The following is a 21,208-nucleotide window of genomic DNA, read 5'->3' on the forward strand; positions in this document are numbered from 1 at the left end:
GAGGGGCCTGAAGACTGGAATCTGGTCCAAGGGAAAGGAAAATCCTGAGGACAGGCAAGTTTTTAAAAGCTAGAGAGCGTCTTTCATTTATTTTTTTTTTTTTTTTTAAATTTCCCTTTGGGTCCATCCACCAAGAGAAAGACTAGGAATTTAACTTAAAAGGTGAAAGCTTAATCCCGCAAACGCAGGAGTTAAAGATGTAAAACATCCCAGACGAGTCACGCAAGTGACCTGCACACAAAGCACAAGAGCTGCCGTCAGTGGAAAAAGAAAGGCTTTGACTTTGGAAGACTGCAAGCGACGACATCCGTAATCCTTCCCGGGCACGTTGTAATTCGTGTCTTAGTGCAAAGGGCAAGTTTAACCTGAACTTTGTAGAAAGGAAAAACCCAGACACTACAGCAATTTCCCACCCTAGAAATATAAACAGTCTCTAAGCATCCACATATCTCTGTTTCTCTCGGTGCTCACCTACTTGCAGAGCGCATTCGTTGCGCTTACTTCTCTGGCCGTGTCTCCCCACACGGGTGCTCTGTCGCTCAGAGATGTGAAGTGGCCACCCAGATTCCCACCTCCTGTAAAGACCCAGGGCAGAGTCAAATTATAACCTCACATTTCATAAATCTATATATGTTTATCTTAATAACATAGATTTCAAAAATTTCTGTTATAAATACAATTAATTAACTGGAATAATGTAACTAACTGGAATAAATGCTTCCCTTGTCATATGGAGAGAACATTACATGTGTCAGTCCACTTAGCTGTGGTAGGATGGAAGAGCATTGCTCCCTCAACTCAGTACTGAAAAAATGATAAACTTTAAAATCAAATGTAAACTTTGCCTTGCATTGTCCAATTACTTTTTTCTCCCTACAAAAAGCATCTTTAACAGCAGTTTTAAGCAGAAGAGGAGTAATACTTCCCTTTGACACCCACAATTTTCCTAACATAAGCTCCAGTGTCATAAAAGGGATAGGCTGGATTCCCTTAGGGATGCAGCCCAACGGTCTGCAAGATGAGACCACTAGCTTTCTGCACACGAGGTGAAGGCTTTTACCACTGTTCCCATCCCATGTTTTGATTCTCCCTCCCACACATTGATGGAAAAAGGCCCTGTGACACTGTTAAATGAGCTTCAGGTGGAAGGGGGAGTGGACAAGCAGCAGCTGCTTGCCATAAAGAGGGTGAGTTGAGAGCTTGGTTAGTTTCTTGCTGGGCTGTAAGCAGCAGCAGCATGGACCTTAGTTTTGAGGGGCTCTAATGGGGTGGGAATAGTTTAGTTTTTGTAGAGCTGCTTTTTTTTTTTTTTTTCCTTTGTCCTTCCCTACATTGTTCTTTCTCAAAGGTCAAAGTTATTCTGGGAGCTTTGGCTTAGAAGAGTGAGGGGAGTCTGTAGGCTTTTTGGTGCTTTACAAGAGCTGGACAGGCTGTTCTGGATGGAAACTGAAGAGGGCTCCAGTGTTCCGGAAAGCCTTCTGAAACTCTAGGCTGAGTTCTGTGCTAGTTTGTAACAGGTCTTGAATTAATTTTTTTTTCCCTGTAACTCTGATGTGCTTAAGTTCTCTAAAGAGTCGGGCTGCTTTTCTTCCTTTGTGTAATCACTAGATCTTCTGTGTTCTGATTTCTTTTATTGTCATTTATAAGTTATGTATGGCAGGGCTATATCACTTGAATGGGTTGGAATAGACTGAACTTAGTGTATTAGTTAACTGAGGAAATAATAAATAAGTGTGGGAGGAAGTTCTGTCTTGTGAATCTTGTATGGCTTTGAATCTGAACTTATATGTGAGGATTTTGCTTTTTTTGTTACCTATCATTTAGTTTAAGCATAGGAATTATGGTGTCACCGAAATATTTGGTTTATTATGTTAGCTGTTGTTTTTCAGTATATTATAAAGTACAAATCCTGAATTAATAGAGCTTTTCCTGTGATCTCTAATGCAACATATGGGTTGGCATTAAGAAGTGTTTGCTTCATGAAGCACCAAACTTCTCATTGTGTGAAGCCTTCTGTTGCTTTTTTTTTTGAGGCCTCTTGCTCAAGGCTAATTGGCTAAAGGTGTGTTTTTAATTGGCTGGAATACTACTTATATGGATATGTGCATATAAGACTAGATTAAAGTTACTGGTCCTGTGACTGTCCTGTGGCTTTAAAATGTGTTGTAAGTTTGGCTTGAAGTGTGAATGTTGAGGGCTGCATACAAAAGCTTAGCAAAGGAGAACTAAAATCTTTCACCTTGATAGTAGTGTCAGTTTTCTACTCTCTGTTTGGAAGACAGTAATTTTCTCCTGGAAAGATCTGGTTCTGTTAGGCTGGGAGAAGAATGTTGGCTGAATTCTGACAGAACATAAAAATAATTGTCACGCAGGTTTTTAAAGTGGTTAATGCTGATCATTTATCTCTTACAGTGTTTAAAAAAAATGAATACTGCCTCAACTTCAGAAAGTGGATCATATTCCACAAACCACACAAGACCCTTTTTTTATGCACAACCAACAGCGCAACAGCCTTTTCCAAATCCATGGTACCTCAGTCATGCATACAGTCCGTACTGTGTACCTGCTCCAGGTAAGGTAAATGAGAGCTGTTTGTGGTAGCTTTGCTTAGTAAATTACTGCTAGAGTGGAGGAAACAAATGTGTATCCGTGTTAGCAAGCTTCTTGGGAGTTTAAGGTAGGATTAATGTAATTTTTAATTGTCAAAGATCTGATCTATGAAGTGATAGTTAAATGTGTAGCTTGTGTGCTGGAAAGCATCTGTTTCTGGAGAATGGAAACTAAGCAAAATATTAAGTAATGGCTATCCTACAGATAGAGATCTTTAGAATGTGCCTAACAATTAATATGTGTGTGTATATCTGAGTTCCATACATGCATGCACACATGATAGGTATGGATAAATATGAACTTAGAAACCCACACAGAAACAATGTTGTTAAATACATCTTGTAAATGGTATACCTATATTAGCTTCTAACTGGAGCTGTCTTTTTCACAGACAATGCTATTGCGTATCCGTAAAATAGCAGAAAAGTACAGGATGGTACTTGGTGTATATTCCAAGGAATAAAATCAAGCTCGGGTTAAAGTGTAGCTGTCCAGATAAGCTGCTCCATAATAAAGAGTGCTCTCTAGGTTTCTGTACCAGACTTGCTTCCAAGCATTGACAGGTGGAGGGTTTTACTTGCCTACGTGTCTGATCTTGTAGCTGTCCCTGTATATGCAAGGAATTATTAATCAGAATTACTTATTTCAGAAAGAAGATATATTTGTCTTTACTTTTTTTTTTACCCCCAATGTCTAGGCTTCCGAAGTGGAAATCCGTATTTTCCATTTTATTCTGTTGCGCTCCATGAGTACCCTGGATTTTTTGTTCCACAGCATCCAATGCATGCAAGAATTAACAGAAGGCCTTATTTTAATGCTCCCCCACCTTCCCCTATGTTTTATCATGCAACAAGATTTAGACACTATAGTACCCCTGGGAAAAAAATGGAGACAAAAGAAACACAGACTGATCCTAGACAGCCTGAAAACAAGCAAAAGAAGCATCAGGATACCCGTACAGAAACGAAAGGCTGTGATGCAGGAAATATGGCCTGTGTTTCTTCTGGTATAGGTACAGAGACTGAAAGTACTTCAGAGAAACAAGATTCATCTGGATCTTCCATTGTGGCAGACAGAGAGTTTCATAACAAGAGCTCTTCCAGCTCTACACAGTATAGAAATCTTCCTACTGGAAGCTATGCCTTTGAGAAGGAGGAAGTGAGGATAGAATATGGAAATGGCTCTCCAGCTATTCAACTGTGGAAGTCCTTTAAAGAAACTATCCCTTTGTATGATGTGGCAAGTGGTAAACCGGTCCCAGAAAATATAGTACAGCGTGACTTATTTTCTGTTAGCTCGTGTGAAGGAATGATATATGGCCCTCATGAAGGGGAGAAAATGGCGCAAGGAGCTTACTTGGATGAGAGAAAAGCTGTTATTGCCTCAAAACAGGGTGTTGAAACTGTGCAAGGAAAAGAGGTCCAAAATAATGAAGTGAAGCTGGATGCAGAAAAGCAGGCAAATACAAGTCAATGGGCAAAATCCCCCCCAGGTGAAACAATGGCAGTGCAAATTGCAGAGTTGGCAAGATCTGTTAGTGTAGATCAACCGGTGGCAAGACAGGATGTGGTAGTAGCTAAGAAATACAGCTCTAAAAAATCTACAGGCTCAAAAACTTCTCAAGAAGAGCCCAGCTTTATTCAACAAGCAGGACTACTTCCATCTAGTATGGACGTAACGAGTGACTTGAGTTTTCAGCAGAAAAAGTTGAATCTAAGCCACAGTGCAACCAATGAAAGCCAAACAGATAAAAGTATTTGGTGTGACGAATCAATTGAGAAGTATGTTCCCTCTAACAGCTGGCTGGCTTGTTTGGACAGTATAGACACAAACTACAACTATGATGTTTGTTTGCCACAAAGGAAACGTCAAAGTGTACTCAGTCTTTCTTCTGATGATATGTCCTCTAGAGAGGAAGGCTCATCAATTGATAATGCCACAGTGTCTTGTTTTGTCCCTGACTATGTGCTTCAGAAAAGCACGTATACTTTCCAGAAAAGTACAGAGGGCCTAGAGAAAGAGAAAATTAAAAGTGGTGGGTCCCTTAATGAAGATGAAGTGGAAGTGGTAGGAAGGGAGCAGAAGAACAGCTTGAATGACCAAGAGGTCAAAAACTCTTCAACTGTGAAGACTGAAGAGGCTTCCAGGAAAGGTAGAAAGATGGGAGCCTTTCCTAGATCTTCTAGTCGGAAAAAAATGAATTATCTCAAGAAAAAAGCAGCTAAGAGTTTGTCAGAAGTTGAGGACTCTGAAGAATACTCTGTGAGGGGAGAAGAGGATGAAGATGGAGAGGATGAGGAGGATGACGATGATATGGATGAAATTGAATATTTCTTTCAAGAAGCCACTCCATATGGAATCTTGACACCTAGTAAAGGAAGCTTCTACCAAATTGGCCAGAGGGTGCTTTGGAAACCACCTAAAAATGCTATACCAGCTCAATTAATTAGCTGGCCTGTTCAAGAGAAAATAAAAACTAAGAGTGGGTTTGCTGAAAACATTGGTGTAGTTTACGAGCCAAGGGAGAAAGAACAAGATGAAGTTGTCTACAGTGACTATGGGTATTACGGAAGAAAGAGGCTTATGGCAAGAAGAGGAGGACTTGAACACCAGCGAATGTTACGGAAATTCTTGGGAGGTAAACTAATTGCTGAGGATGAAGTGCTGCTTAATAGAACACACAACACTGAATTGCAGTTGTAAATTGTAGTCTGAAGCAGTGGGAAGACTGGAGAATGTTGTAGCTTCAGGTTTGTCTTAGCACCAGAAGTACTGCAGAATATTTTTTTTTTGGTAGAAGAGGTTTGCTGCAATTTTTTTTTTACCTGTTGCATGAGGATTCTGCATCTTCACAACTAGCAAAGAATTTTGCAGAAACTCCCCTTTGAATTAGATTGATATACTTTCTGACATTAGCAGCACTTTATTAATTTGAAAAGCTTAAAGTCACTTGAACTACACATTTACCATTGTTTAATAATATCCTGGAAACTCAGCATTTAAATTTATACAAACATTCTGACTCCCATCACAGACTCGTGTTAGGTGGATTAAACAGGATTAAGTTCATTATAATCTGGTGGCCATATCCTGTGTAACTTCTCTGCAAAAGAGGAGTCAAACCACTTTTTTTTTTTAATGGTAGTTGCTGCTTTCTTACTGTTGGGAACAAAAGTTTTTCTGTATCTTCATAAAATCGGTGTGAAACTTACTAAATTTGATCTGGAAAAGAACATTTTATTTACTCAGAGGTGATATTGGTAGAAATCGGATTAACCTGAACTGAGAATAAACAGTTATCAGTCAGGGTTCATAATTGGTTACATGGCTACTTCAGTAAGTGGCTGCTATTTAGTGCAGTCTTGTATTGTGAAAGGCACCTAAAACAGGGAGATTGACTTCTAATAACAGGTTTAGTGTTCTTAAAATTTATTTTCTTTGTACGAAATCTGTAGACTTAAAGCAGCTTGCAATTTTTGTTAAGTGTGGTCTCCAGAAAACTGTATTTATTTTGATACACTCTTACAACTAGGTTCAGTAGCTAGCTTTGCATTCTGACTTGTGGATCAAACAGTATATTAACATTAGCAAAACTAAATACTGATCGTAAATCAACTTTTTTTATTAGGAAGGCTGATAAGGGAGAACATGGGGATATCACCTGAAGAGTATTGGATTAGAAGTGGTGCTAAACCCAAATTTACCAGCCAGATACATGATAGTCTCTCACCTCCAGTCAAGAGCAAAGAACAAGGTACAACTTATTTCCTCAGTGTGCTTCTGTTCTTAAGGAACATTCAAAAGGGTATGATACAAAACAGCAAGCTCATGATATTTGGATAAGATTTGAAGATAAGACTATTTCTTATTGCTCTGATATTGATGAAATGCCTGTCAGTCAGTACATCTTGGGGTATATTCATAGCCTTCATAAACTCAAACGTGAATAAGGATGTATTATAGCTTTTTTTTTAAAGGTACCATGGGAAATCAAAGCATCAAATTCTTTGATGTGGCCAAGCAAAGCCCTTATTTGTGCAAAGTTGCTAGTGCTGTAAACGGTATTAATTCTTCACCCAAATAATGCTTCTCTTGAGTGTGCACGCAGTGGTAGTTCCTAATCTTGATGAGTAGAGCATATAGGAAGTCATGTGTGAAAGCTACATAGGCCAGTGTTTAGAGAAACTGGCATGAACCAACAGTTGCCCCATTACTGCTAAAGGTTGTCTGAGTGCAAAACATCTTGATGTGGCTAAGGAAAAGATGAACAAATCAAAACTATTCTAACAAAATAAAAGGTTAGATATTTTCCATAACTTTTTCTTTGCTCCCGAAGCAGAATGTTTTTTCTTTACAGTGAAGGTCTACTTGGAGTTCAGCTCTGTTTCTAGATGCTCTTCAAGGGTGTTTCTTAGTGTAAGTGCTGTTGGAACAAGCGTAGAATCTGGTGTAGTCGCAGTATTACTACTCTCCTGGGTCACATGCTTTCAAGTATCACAGGATCAGTCTATCAAATAACAGAGTGTGAAGTTATCTTCAGAACAGACTGACTTGCTTCTCTTAAGTTCAGTGATAATATACAGCAGATTTCCTGTATCAACAGCCTGTAGACTATTCTTTAGAGTGTATTCCTTAGAGTTCTCTGTCTGCATTGCTTTCCTGCTTGAGCACGTTGGGGTTTGGGATTTCCCTCCTGCATTGGAAGCTTTCTATCCACAGACTTCCACAAAATGATGGGTTTTCTCATGCTAGCCTGCTCTAAAAACAGTTGAAAACACTTTTGCAGCACCTTTCTTAGCTCCTTACAACAATTTGTAAAAATAATAAAATAGTTCTAAAATAATTGTTACCTTTAACTTTCAGTATGTCCCTTCTATCTCTTCAAAGTCATAGATAGTGCAGTGTACTGGGGATGCTTGGCCTATGTGTTACTCTCTGCTTTCTCTTCCTCCTTTTCCAGCCTATGTAGTTTAAAGACACTATCACATTCAGTATTAGGAAGCAGGAATCTGTTTCTTCTGAGTGGTTTTCATGCCAATGGATGCCTCAAAAGTGCTAGTGAAGTTAAAACCTTTTTAAAATGTTGCCTATCTTAGGACTGGTTTCTTCAAATTAATCTCAAATTTAAGTGCCCTGCAAGTGAGGAGCTTGTTTGGCTGAACAAGATATGTTGATTTAGCAGCAAATCATATGCTAAATTTGATTTCTTGAACTGTATACCCATGGTGCATAACTTCACAGGTCTGACAAATTGAGTTTTTTAAAGCCCATGGTGAGTTGTCACTTGGACAGCTATTAACTAGTCTCGAACATTTGAAAAGTGAACTAGAGCAGAATTATCCAACTGTCACTGGGTTGTTCTTTGCTATATTAACACTTATCCAAGTTATGACCCCAAATACAATGCATGTGGAATTATGGTTAGACAGGGATTAAGTATTGTAGACATACAAGACTGTTGCTTGGCATATGTATTGTCAGTTTTATCTGCCACTAAAATGGGCACATAGAGGGAAGGGAGAAAGAGGAACACTACAGACCAGTTGGGGAAAGTCAAGCTTAAATTTGCTTTAAGACTATGCTTTGGAGAAATAACGCCAGTTGTATCTTGCTATTCAGGATACCCACCTTTGGTTAGACCAAAGAAGAAAAGAATAGGCAAGCCACCATCAAAACGCAGAGACACAAGATGTGAGGTGGAAGAAGTAGAAGCGTGGGAGATGCCTAAAAGCAGCGCACACAGAGGTTGGTATATAGTGACAAGCTACAAAAATTACTTAAAAGCATTTTTTCTTTACTGTCTTGGGGAGTCATGGTTGCCAGTTTGAACTGCAAGAATATTGGGTAGCTTGTGAAATAATAGCAAATGCTATGTGTGGAGACAAGGTGAGGAAAAAAGCAAGCTAAACTTTGAAAACTTACCTTGCTATGAATACTGCTGTAGTGTTGACCAGGTTTGGCTCCTTTCCTTTATTTAAGGGAAAGGAGATTAAAAAAAACCCCGAAACCAAAAATGCCACCAGACCCCACTATTTTAGTCTAGTTGCTCTTCAAACTGCTCTACTAATTTTTTCTTTTTAAATGTTGGGTCCTGTGTCATTTTGCAGTATATCCTTTTCTTTAAGCTACAGGTCTGTCTCAGCCAAAATATTGTGCTCTGATACAACACAGATGTGTATAGGTATTTCTTAAGAACTTCAACTTTATGAAGTAGGAATTTCTTGCTACTTTGGAGGAAGAAGGGAGAAACAATGGAGGAGAAAATAACATTAAGTAGGTTCAATAACAAATACACTTCTGCGCATTTGTGGGAGAATCTGAAAAGGTTATAAATTGAAAAGGGTCAGTACATACAAGAAGTTGTAAAAGATCAGTTCCTTCTGGAAAAGAACAGTGTTGCATAGTAAAGCTAACTTGAATATGCAGTCAGGAAATACATGAGTTAAAGACCCTCTGTTTCTCATATGTTAAACAGAGGATTATGATTCCATGCATTTGCAATGTCTGAAACAGAAACTTAGACTGAAGCATCTTATTAGTCAAAATCGGCATCAGTCTTGAAGTTGGACTATTTAAACATCAGTGTGAAACCTTTAATTGCTGATCCTTTCTAGTAATAGCATCTAGGAAACTTGCCTTATCCCAAACTACTTACATTCTTGTAATAGTTAGTGTTTCTTGGATGCATTCAACGATGTAATTACAAGAGCACAGAAAATATGCCAAGACTTTGATATGGAACTTTTGTCTATCTGCTATATTGGGGTATTCTGAAGTCCAACACCATTCTTGCAGAATTTATCCTTGCTGGGAAGTTGAGTACATAGTTCTAGTATTAATCATCAATGTCATCTCCTGCAATAGGAAAAGGCAGTCACTGATGTCTAGTCTTTAGAAGCAAATTCATACATTATTTGGAGGGAGAATGCATAACTTAATCTCCTTTTTTTTTTTTTCTTTAGGGCACGGAACAAGGAAGTCCCTCTATAAGAAAAGATAACTGCAAATCGTGGGGCAAAAGGGGGGGATGGGACAGGATGACGGGTATCAGAGGTTTGTGTAAATCCAAAACTCAGTTGTTGTTCTCTTGTATATTTTGTAAGTTGCTGTGCACTCTTCAAGGGTAAGAAGTAGCACTGTAAAGACTGAGGACACTATTAAAATGGAATTAAGTATTTAACACTGAAGTCACCTTTTTACAACTAGGACATCCACTATTTAAATAATAAATTTAATAGAGTTGCACTTTGAGACTTGTATTCCGTCTATACATGGAAGCAAAAAAGCTTATGGCAGGGATGTATGGGCATCAATACCATCACAGCATACCATTTACTGCTGCCCTGTTCTTGGGCTCTGCAGGATTGTGAAGCCTGTCAATGTCATCTCATAGACAGTTTGTCTATATGATGTGGATGTAGATACAAGATTCTCTTCCATCAGCTGGATTTTTGGCTGGATTTGGTTTTGTCAAAGTGTAAAGGAATATAGTTAAAGCTGTACCAAGTCAACTACTGACTTGAAATTTCAAGGCGGTTCCTCAGATCTTACTCTTTAAATGCATGATTGAGGACTAACACTAAAGCACTGCATTGATGTGATACTTCCCCCTCCTCCCTTCTTTTTCCATGGAGACTTTTGAGTCCTCTATGGAGTCTCTGAGCTGGAAAGATGGACTTCAAAGGTGAAACAGAAGTTTTTTTACAACAGTGGTGTGCCCTGTTCTCTGACTTCTTACTGGTGACAGTAAGTCAGTTGATACTGTCCTTGACAACTCACTACAGAAAGGTATCTTTGTAGAACTAAGATGATAAAACTAGTTCTCTGGTGAGCTCTCTCATGAATTATAGAAATAGACTGATCTAGATGAGGTGGATAGCTCAAAAATGTGTGATCTTTTTCATGTCTGTGAAAGCTTAGCATCACTATGAGAAGAATAAATGTGATACTGCCATTCTTGGATGATTCCCAAATAAAGCGATGGTGTGAGTGAAAAACATAGGGAAACTATAAAAAATTTTCTTTATTAAAGGGCAGGAAGGAATGGACAGATGAGACTTGTCTTCTGCCTCCTTTCCCAAAGTTCTTATTCTGTCTGTACCCTAGAGTAACCTACATGGAAAAAAGTAGCATTGCCTGTGACTGTGTTAAAGTCTTGTGCCTATTACTAGTTTCACCTGTAACTAAGGTTATGCTGTTTTCCCCTCAGCGAGGAGTATTGATGTTTCCCTACCCAACTGATCCTTGATCTTTCTATTCTTTTTAATAGCACTTGTGTACTTGTTAAAGAGCTACTGTAATTACAGCCTATACTGGAAGCTGATAGGGGAAAGGATCCACTTTAATACTGTGATGCCAAGTTTTTATTTCCTCTCTACCCTAAGCACTGCAAGAAAATGAGGAATACAAATTCTTACTTGGCTTTTGTGCTGCACAAAACCTCTGTTGCACCAGAAAAAGAATAAAAGGAGGGAGGGAATTACTTCAAGCATGGAGCTTTTTAATCCTCTGGAAAATACAGGACTGCTGCTCTTGGATATCTAATACAGCAATGTGCTGCTCTTAGAGAGGGATGGACTTTATTCTGATGGGGAGAATGAGTGGTAGCATCTCTTCAACCCGAATACTGTAAGTGATGACCTAAAGGTAATCCTCAGCCATAATTGAGACCTCTTAGGTAAGAATTGACTACTTTTTCACTTTTTCCCTGAACTTGTGTAGCTTTGGGATTGAATACTAAGCCATTTCTGCTGACAGACTTAACTGATTGTCATTTGCTGCTTGTCTGATAAAGGACTAGTCATGATCTGACAGTAAGATGGCACTTTTGGGGAGGGGTGTGGGGGGGACATTTTTGGGAATGGCTAGTATTTCACAGGTACCCCCAAGATCATGCTAGTCATCCTTTTGCAGGTCTTGCACTAGAAAGCACTTGCTTTCCACCCTAACTTGTTTCTTACATCTGGGCCTGGTGATGCTAGTTCCCAAGAACATGTGAGGGAGTAGCAGTAGGAGTGTTTAGACACCTCTTTGTCTGAAAACAAATGCTATTTTAAGCTAGGTGCTTAAAATCTTGTAGTGTACACATGCTATGGACCCATGCCAATGCTTAAAGTGGTATGCATGAATGTTCTAGTGCTCCCAAAGTAATTCTTGGATACTGCTATATGTGGTGTACTTTACTCTGACAGTACTAGTTCCATGACCTTAAAACTAAATCTTCTACTTGGCTCTTTCTTCACTCAGCAGCATGGATGATTTGTGGTCTGCATCTTAAGTCAACTGGCTTACAACTGTATTTAATATTCAGAAAGGTTGCCAAGTACAAACTGAATTTTAGAAGGCTGTGAATTAAAGTCCAGGCTCCCTTTATTCAGCCAGGTAACTAGCCATGGTGATATTTAGTTTGCTACAGATGCACATACGTGTCAGCTTTTGTTACCACTGAAGCTAGATTGCCCAGGGATGAGTAACTGCAGCGCTGGCAGCGTTATGAGCTTGTAACTAGCAGGACTGCATTGCCTTTGAAGTTTACACATGCTTCCTCCAGCACCTACTGAAGGGCAGCTGAAGAATCTATTTGCTGCTTGGCACACCAGGAACAAACCTTAGAGGCCTCTGAGACTGCCATACTGGGAGCTTTGTTTGGACAGACTTACTGTCTGTGACTCAGAATTTCTAAATCATTATCTGTAGCTAACTAAAACCTCTGTTGCAAAATGGGTGTGGTGTAATCACTGAAGTGGAGCTAGTGGGTTATATTGGCTTTCCAGGTTTTAATTCTATATTTTAATTTTCAATTTGGTAGCATCTGCGTGGCATAAAGCTTTCCCTTTTACAATGTCCTGGTTACTGCCTTATGTTGGAAAAGATTAATTACTGGTCTTTCCATTAAAATAAAACAATGGAAGATGAGCAATGGCAAAAAACACTCATTGCATGCTAACTGTAGGCATACCAAGGAAAACCAAATGCACTGTTTAAAAAAAAAAAGTCCTCATATTCCCCCAGCTGACTCTCTGCCACTGACTGTAAACAGGACTATAAACCCTCAGTTGTTTCATGGCTAAAGAAATAAGACAGGTGTCAGTATTTTTTTTTTCTGAATTAATCTTTCTGAGAAGAATGGTTCAGAGTATTAAGATAAACAGAGCTGGGACCTGAAGATCTGTAAAGCTGTATTGCCTGTGAGGTATTTTGTAGCTGCATTTCATGCTTATTGGGACTATACAATTATGCTATTACTACCACTCAGGCTTCAACAGAACCTTCAAATGGAAATATATATGCCTACAAAAAGGCAAGGATTGCTAAGAAAAAAAATAATGGTTCTTTGAACAAAAACATAAATAGTGCAATAGTTAAGATGTAAAAAATAAGGCTCATCAGTTTTTTGAGACTATAGCTTTCCATTCTGCTTTCTGAATTTACTTCTACATAGAATCATTTTCCATTAATATAAATAGGTGTTGGTATTTATCTCCAGCCTATGTATTTTTAAAAGACCTAGAGTCTCTTATATGCTAGCTTTGGCACTGTTTAAAATGATAAATGATGAAATGAATCTTGCACTGTAGTACTGGCTGCCAGTCAGCACTGCTCAAAATCTTATTTATTGAAGCTGTTAATTTTCAAATTGGCTCTACTTCTCAGTAGTTCTCTACTGAAACTTGTAAATCTATGTATGGGATATGATAGAGATCTATAAAACTGGTAATGGTATGGGGAAAATTAACAGGAATCAGTTGTTCACATGCCTTCCATTACAAGAACTAGGGTGTATGAAATGAAACTATTAGGGAGCAGTTTGAAAGCAAATGATGGTTCTTCACTAATTCTTAATTAATCTCTATAGTTCCTTGCTGAAGCCAATTGCAAAGCTTACAAGAAGTGACTGGATGTAAAAGGAAAAAAATTACATCCAAGGCTACTAAATATTAAAATATAACTTATGATTAAAGTACCTGCACTTCAAGCAGCAGAGGCTGAGACAGCATTTTGGTGAAATAAGAGAAATAAGACCATGAGAGTTTGTGCTGCTCTGTTGTGTAGTAATCCACTATTGACCATGAGTAGAAAAAGATACTGGGTTAACAGACCTTTAGTCTGTACCGGGCTAGTGATTTGATATCTCAAAAAAAAAAAAAACCCTTAAATTGCATTTGATGTATTTGCTTGATTGTTCAAATAGTAAACCCTGGCAGGTAAAATGAGAAGGACCACTTACAAGGACTAGGATGACAGACTAAGGAAAAACTGAGTTTGTTTTTATTGAACTAAACTTCAGAAGAATCTTCAACAACAGAAGCTAAAGTAACTGAAGAGATCTTTAGGTTAGCTCTGCTCTAGGCAATTCTAGAGAATTCTCCTGGAATGCATCAGGTGAATACTAGCTGTGGCTTCCAGCATCTGTGCAACAATTGCCAATGCTATAAACACAAGGATTTTCTCAGCACCAAACATGGCAATACAGAGAACCAGGCCATTACAAATCTCCTCATGCTATTTCAGCTGTTAAATCTCTTTCTGGTGAAAGAGCCAGGAGCTTTGAATTAGTTGATAACAATGATGCTGATACAGGGAACTATCAAGAGTCACCAGTACATCCCATCACAGGGAAATCTGCTAAGTAATACTGGAGGATAAAACACAACTCCACATCCAAGCTCTGGGAATAAGATAAAATCTTGTTGTAACTAGGCCTTGACTACCTTGTTTTTCCCCAGAACACATCATGAATGACTGGCAAGGAATGGGGGTTTATTTTTATTAAATGATTCTTAGACATGTAGGAGGGAGAAAACACATTTTAATGTATACTTTCCCTGTCCTCTTTTCCAAAGGTCTCAGGAGGAAAAAAAAAAAATCTTAAATGCATTTTAGCCTATGGTTCCTTGATTTCACTGCTAAAGCTCACTCTACTGATGTTAGAGCTTTATCATGCTTTTTTTTTCTCCAATCTAAGCACAGAGATTAAGTTCCATATAAGTCCCTCCTCGTCCTTTCAAAGCAAATCTATTTTTCTGTCTCCTTTTGCAGAGTACCAATATACATCATCTAGGTCCTCAAATCACAGCTTTGTACCACTGTGCTTTGATGTCTCAAAGAAGAGTGACTCCTCTACAGTTTATAGCTATCTCAATCTTTCTAGGCAAGTCTGCCTTGCAAGATTACTTACGAGCAAAGTGTGGTCAGTCCACAGGACAATTAAGTACACAAAACTTTCCCTTCCTCCTGCTTACAAGTTTGTTACTACTGTTCTGTGGCTTACATGCATTTTCAAAGCCTTACTCATTTATATTCTTGCGGGATAATTTGTAAAACATTACTACACAAAAAAATTCAAGTAAATGTAAAAAATAAGTTGGAGTTTACTTCCCCAAGCCTTTTTAAAAGGAAAAAACCTCAAATGTATCAAAAGAACTGATACTGAAGTGTATGTAGAAATTAATCTTTTTCATTTCTAACATGAAAACTCCTTTTTAAATAACTAAACCCACTACCTCTTTATTATAAAGTCGAGCATCTAACATCATTACACTTGGCTCCCACTCCCGTGGTTTGGAGAACACTTTAGGTATTGCAGAGCTGTGTGCGTTAATGGTGACGATGATGAGATTTCGCTACGTGCAAAAACCCCAAGTCTTGCTGACACTGCAGTTTTGTCTTAAAGTAAATGCCTTTGATTAACTTCATTTCCCCCCTTCAGCAGTGTTCTTTATTTCTCTATCTGCCAGTACTAGGGTAAGTACAATGAACTTCAGCACAGAGGCGGTATGCAGAGAAAAAAAAAAATATACAGTACAACCTGCTTATTATAAGCACTGTAAGGGAGCTGTCAGTGCTCTGCATGGTGCAAACAGCAGCCCTGTTACAATGAGGCATTGTATATAATAACTTCACAGAGAAAAGACACTTCAGTAGACAGTCTGCTGAATTGTGCAGATTTGTTGGCGATACCTTGGTAGTCACTGCTTTCTGCTGATAGTCACATGTGGCAATGCAGAGGCCCAACCTGACCAAGACGGATGACCATTAGCACAGGCTTTACAGTATAAAGATATGATTGAGTATTGTTTAGTGCAGCTCTCGTCCTTCTGGCTGCAGAGGGGCAGAAGAGGACAGCCAGTGTAGGATGCTGTGTGTATCCATCTGTATGTTTAATTTGGAGTTTAATAAAGCCCTTTCTGGTGGTTTCTTTCTCATTCTTTGGATCTTCCCTTGCAGTTCACAAGTAGAGGTCAATGAGCAGGCAGCAGGTGACTGCTGTCAGTCAGATTCTGACTTCTCATTAGATTTAGATAATCTACGCTTTCTCTTTTTCTTCTTCTTCTTTTCTTTTTTTTTCTTTTCCTTCTTTCTCTTCTTTTTCTTGTGTTTATCTCTACATTCTGAGGCAGTGGAGCTGCTGCTATCTTCATCATCCTCATCACTGCTATCATCATCTTCTGAGGTAGAGTCCTCTAGGAGCTGCTTCAGTTGCTGTATCCTGAGTTTAAAAAAATGTGAATGAGAATCCTTTCTAGTCCTCCTCTACCTGTAATAATTTATTCTAGCTTTCATCTGTATCCTTCCTAGCTTGAGAAATGGAAGCTGCATGCAAAAGGCAGGGGAACACTTCCTCTTTTGCTGCATTACATTCCCGTTACAGTTTTCACAGACTGATAAAGGCAACCTCTTTTGAGATGAGCAGATGGTCTGTTCTCAGGGACTTCCTATCCCACAGGATATCAAAGACAGACTAGCTTACTGGACAATATTTATGTGTGCAAAATAATGAGGCAACAGCTATCATCAGACCACTGTAAAAAGTTCTGTGCTTATCCATACACAGATGCATATTGGGATTACAATATTATGAAATTCATTGCCCTGCTGATACAGAATGATGTCAGTGAAGCTGATGGAGTAGACTCTACTTCGGATGCAGAGGTATTTTTGACAGGCGCTCTTCCTTTGAACTTTCATGGATTACTGGCAAATGGGGATGAACTATTTGCTTATTTGATTGTTGTCTTCAGCATCCTCTCCAATTAATTTGCTTTTTTCTTTTTTTTTTTTTTTAAAAACAAAAAAAGCAACACACCCGCAGCAGTACCACTCTATGGGCTACCCAGAATTGGTTCCATTGTCTCACTGATGCCATTCAAGAAAGCATTAAAGTCTGCTGCTTTGTATCTTAAACCATGACTTCACACGAGGAACAACATCAAGTGCCTAGAACTAGCTTTCTAAATACACCCTTTCGTGTCCACTGAAGGCACTTTGATATAAAAATTTTAGAAAACACTCAGTGAAAGAAAAAAAAAAACCCAACTGTTTTTTAGGCCTAACCCAAAACTTAACTCAAGTACCTGAATATTATGGCATAAGTGAATACGATTCCTCTTTAAACTTTGTTTTGGGAAAAAGTACAGAAGCTAATAAAATTAAAGAGGTAGGAAGTACTACTGAGTGATTACTGAGAAAGCAGAAATGCATTGGTGTCTGCCAACATAAAGAAACCGCCATTAAAAAAATGTTCTGGGTTGGTAAGGGTAGCTTATATCAAAATTTCACCTATGTGTTAGTACCACGTTATCAAAATGAAAACCAAACTGAAAATGCAGTTTACTACAGAAACACACTTACCTCATTTCTTTTTCATGACGTTTATTTTCCCTTATTAAATCGTACATTGGATCTTCATGTGCCTTTAAAGTAGAAAACAGAAAATCCAGTGTTGGTAAAGAAAAGTATTAATCACTGACTGTTGTATTCCTTAAAAAGAATACACCAAAGCAACCCAATGCAAGAGGCTGTTATCGAAAGATGAAATACATTTAGCAAGCTCTTAATTCACAAGTATACTCTCAGACTTAACATCGTTAATCTGAACTTTTTTTTACCTTAGGGAAAGCTTATCTAGCTATGTTACCAATGACGGGGACTCTCCTTAGGTATACTACCTCTCTCCCTCTCCAATCACAGTTAACTAAGAGAACCCCATACATATACTACAGGAATAGCCAGACATAGAAGGAAAAGCTGAAATTCAAAATTCAGCTGTGCCCTTATAGCATATTTTAAAAGCTTGGATACAAACACACAGGAATACAGGAGAAAGGAAGGTAAGACAAATGGATAATGAAGTTGGAGTTGTCCTCACATGCTATGCGCTACCATTATTGGTTCTTAAATGAGTTTTTTTAAAATGAAAACAGGCATTGCAGCATAAGATTGTTGTGAAGGAGGATAGCAAATAAACTTTGCAGATACTTAAGGTGAGTTCATGCCATGAAAAGAATGCAGCAAAAAGATGGGGTGATCATTTCTGTTGGAAGATTCAGCAAACAAGTTCAACAGAGAGGAGATATTGGGTGCTGACCAGAGGTGGGAATTAAAATGTCAGTAGCAAATGGAAAGATGTTGGGAATGCACCGTGAAGGGCCTTGGACATAGAGCAAGTGTTCGATACAACAGAGAAGAAGCCTGAACAAAAATGAAGTACAGAGGCAATCTGGACATGGGAGTGAGCTAAAAATACTCCTTGCAGTGGCACTCTGATCGGATGGAGTAAGTCCAGATTGCATTTTTCAAGCATAAAAATGAGGACATCAGACACAAAGTGATGAGAGCTTGAAATACAGTTTAACAATGCAGAGCAACAGGAAAAGTTAGAGAGATCATGCAGAAAGAATCTGCAGACCTGAGATGTAGCCTCATGCAGCAAGAGATCAGACTTGTAGACAATGACTGGATTACAGACCTAGACAACAGGCTTCATGATGTGGTTGTTCACAGTGAGAGCGGAAGGCTTGAAGCAGCTGTAATGTGGGCAGCTCAAGCTCGACTAAACATTTTTTGTTACGTTGTCATTTTGATCACAAAAACTGAATATAATGGTTGAAACAGGTTCTTGAAGATTTCCAATTTAAATGTAAAAATTGCTAATTTTCCTCTTGAAGAGTAGATTTGCTGCAAAGTAGTCAAACATCCAACCACATCTGTAGCTTTTTCTTTATTAGGAGATTTTCGGCATCTATATTATACTAGAGACAGAGGAGAAGTCCTTAATAAAGCATCATCTAACAGGATTCTCTTCACTTGCAAGATTATGCATCATCAATATTAAAAAATACAAGCAATAATACTACAGTATTCGTACTCACTACTCTAAATTGTTCCAATTTCTGATTGCCTTTAATAAAGAATGGGCATTCTTTGTCTCCTGTTCTGTGTCCGTAACGTTTACACCTCCAACCTTTAAAAGAAGAAGCAGCAGTGAATTGCACCTCTGAGCCAGATCAGAAGAAGAAAAAGGGGAAAAAAAAAAAAAGTATATTTATGGAAAATATTTTTGATTTGTTGAAACAAATAAATAGATACAAGTATTACGTTGATAAATGCGACGTCCATAAAATGCATCTTATGCATTTTATTACAGCCTTCAAGATACCAGTTGCTTTTATATCAATATGACGCCAATCTACAAGGTGGACCTTGTCATCTGTCCACCAGACATTCTGCCCTCCCCCGGAGCAAACGGATGGCTATACAAAGGTCTAACGACACCTGGAACATTTTCAGCCTTACACTGCATAACTTTGACTTCTTTTCCCAAAGGCATCCACAGCCCTTTTGTAGGGGCATGTGCCAGGAATTCTCGTGCACTTTCATTGCCTGGTACATCAGGTATGCAGTCTTCTGGTTTTGTTTCATTCTCCTATGGAAAAAGATAAGGACAATAAAATCGTATTTTTTTTAACTTTGTAAAAATTAATACTCCAAGGCTTTCGTTTAATATGGAACCTCTTTTCCCTGTAGCATTTGTTTCTTCTTGTAAGACATGAAGGATCCAAAATACCTGATCCTTTTAACAGCATTAAGCCATCTTCTTATTCCCTCACCCTTGACTTTTCTACTCTGAACTTTATTGCCGTATTAATCCCATTCTTTCCCATTTGTTTTAGTAATTTATTTAAATAAAGATTAGAAATGAAAAATTAACGACAAGCAGAGACAACTTTTTCCTCTTCCTGGTAAGAAGACATAATAATTAAAGACAGCCTTTGCAACACACATCAGTATTTTTTAGGTTAAAAGCACTAGATTAGGGCTTAGGTATATAAAATTGGGAAAAGCAATAATCATTATGAAAGGAAAGTATTTTTACACAAATATTGGAGCATAAGCAATGGAGAAGAATCCTAAAAAGATGTCATTCAAACTGAAAATCTGCTTCACCATACATGACTCGCCTCTATCCGCACTATTTAATACTGCATTAAGTGTGTGTGCTAAGAGGTGATGAAAGAACGGGGATCATCCTATCTGACTGTGGGCTTTTTGACTCTGGATTCACCAAGTCAAAGCAGTTGGCTTGTAACTGAGGAGCTCTGAGCTTTCCCCTGGAAGTACCTGCTTCTCTCGGTAATTTATATATAGGTAATGTAGACACTTAAACAGCTAACTGGTTGAGTGAAAATCCCTCGTTGTGCTAAAAATTGACTGCAATATATTATTTACCAACCTTAATTAGCCCTGGGGGAGGTTTCTCATAGCTGAAAAGCAATAGAAATATTGTTACTCTGTAGCTTAGCACAGATAAATAAATTGCGAAAATACAATATTTCAATGGTATAGAGTTAAAACCTTCAACTCACATTTTCCCTTAAATTTTACTCAATCAATAGTCACTAAGAACTACAGCAGAACACGGCTACCTGGATGCAAGCAGATTGAGACACAGTTGTTTGTCGTCTCTTGCAAACATCCTTCAGATTTGTATTCTCAGGGGAGAACAACTACTTTCATCCCACTGATTTACAGGGATGTGGGGTACATCCAGTTCAGCTCCAGTTTCTGTAAATGCACAAGTCTCCCCTCTTTTTCTATAGCACCCCTCCCCAAGGTCTCACTGATCCAAATTCCTTTACTCCAGCACTGCTGAATCATAGATGCACTCCGCTGAGAATGTCAGACCATTCCTTACATCTAGCTTTGCCAGACAAACCTACTACATAATAATAATAATTCCATCTTCTTCTCTCTGTGTATTAAACCTGAAGACAGAACCTTGCTGACCAAAGCATCGTCTTTCCTGCAGCATTTCTCTGGAGTTAATAGCAGATATAAAATTTATTAAAATCCAAGTAGTGAGCAGGTGCCACATACAGCACAGCAACCGAGAAAGCGCACATGCTTAGCAGTTAAATGCCAAGACAATATGAAATGGTCTTTGTAACTTTATGAGTGGTTTAGTGCGCTTCATAACAAACAGATTTTTACTCTCACTCAGAAAGGAAAATTAACCACGTTCCTGTGAACCTTCTGATCTTTTTTATTCCATTAAACGCCTTTCAGTGAAACAGCATAAACCTTTTACAGCACTGTGGGCTACTGAAGGAGTCATTAGGCAGATCCCAAACCTTTTTATCTTAACTTGTTGGGTGTTTTTTTAATCCACTCTAGCGGGGACCGCCTGAACAACCTCTGCTTCAACGCTGCGATTCCCGGACTTCTAGGAACCTGGGAGAGACCCGTTTTTCCCCCGTCGTTCATAAAAATAATTTATAAATCGTTATAAAGTCACCGAGGAGTTTTGCAAGCGGGGAAG

The 21,208-nt window shown here is 38.5% G+C and overlaps 2 protein-coding genes across 2 annotated transcripts in view; one reads left to right on the plus strand and one right to left on the minus strand.

Annotated features, from left to right (window-relative positions):
* The first annotated feature begins 2,424 nt into the window (after nt 1-2,424).
* Nucleotides 2,425-11,353, plus strand: LOC104123087. Its single transcript, XM_035890838.1, has 4 exons — nt 2,425-2,572; nt 3,308-5,248; nt 6,588-6,664; nt 8,121-11,353. Exons 1-4 carry the CDS (start codon nt 2,425-2,427, stop codon nt 8,436-8,438), a joined length of 2,484 nt encoding a protein of 827 aa, XP_035746731.1. The 3' UTR covers nt 8,439-11,353.
* Nucleotides 11,354-11,444: 91 nt separating this feature from the next.
* Nucleotides 11,445-21,208, minus strand: part of RP9 (RP9 pre-mRNA splicing factor) — a 13,889-nt gene continuing 4,125 nt past the window's right edge. The window contains exons 2-6 of the mRNA XM_035890839.1: nt 20,123-20,250; nt 19,186-19,315; nt 18,762-18,853; nt 17,242-17,303; nt 11,445-16,099 (exon numbers count right to left, since the gene is read on the minus strand). Coding sequence (XP_035746732.1) covers nt 15,880-16,099; nt 17,242-17,303; nt 18,762-18,853; nt 19,186-19,315; nt 20,123-20,250 — 632 coding nt within the window. The 3' untranslated portion in view covers nt 11,445-15,879. The remainder of the gene's footprint in view (nt 16,100-17,241; nt 17,304-18,761; nt 18,854-19,185; nt 19,316-20,122; nt 20,251-21,208) is intronic.

This window comes from Egretta garzetta, unplaced genomic scaffold (genome assembly GCF_000687185.1).
Source record: "Egretta garzetta isolate BGI_Z169 unplaced genomic scaffold, ASM68718v1 scaffold713, whole genome shotgun sequence".
Classification (NCBI taxonomy): domain Eukaryota; kingdom Metazoa; phylum Chordata; class Aves; order Pelecaniformes; family Ardeidae; genus Egretta; species Egretta garzetta.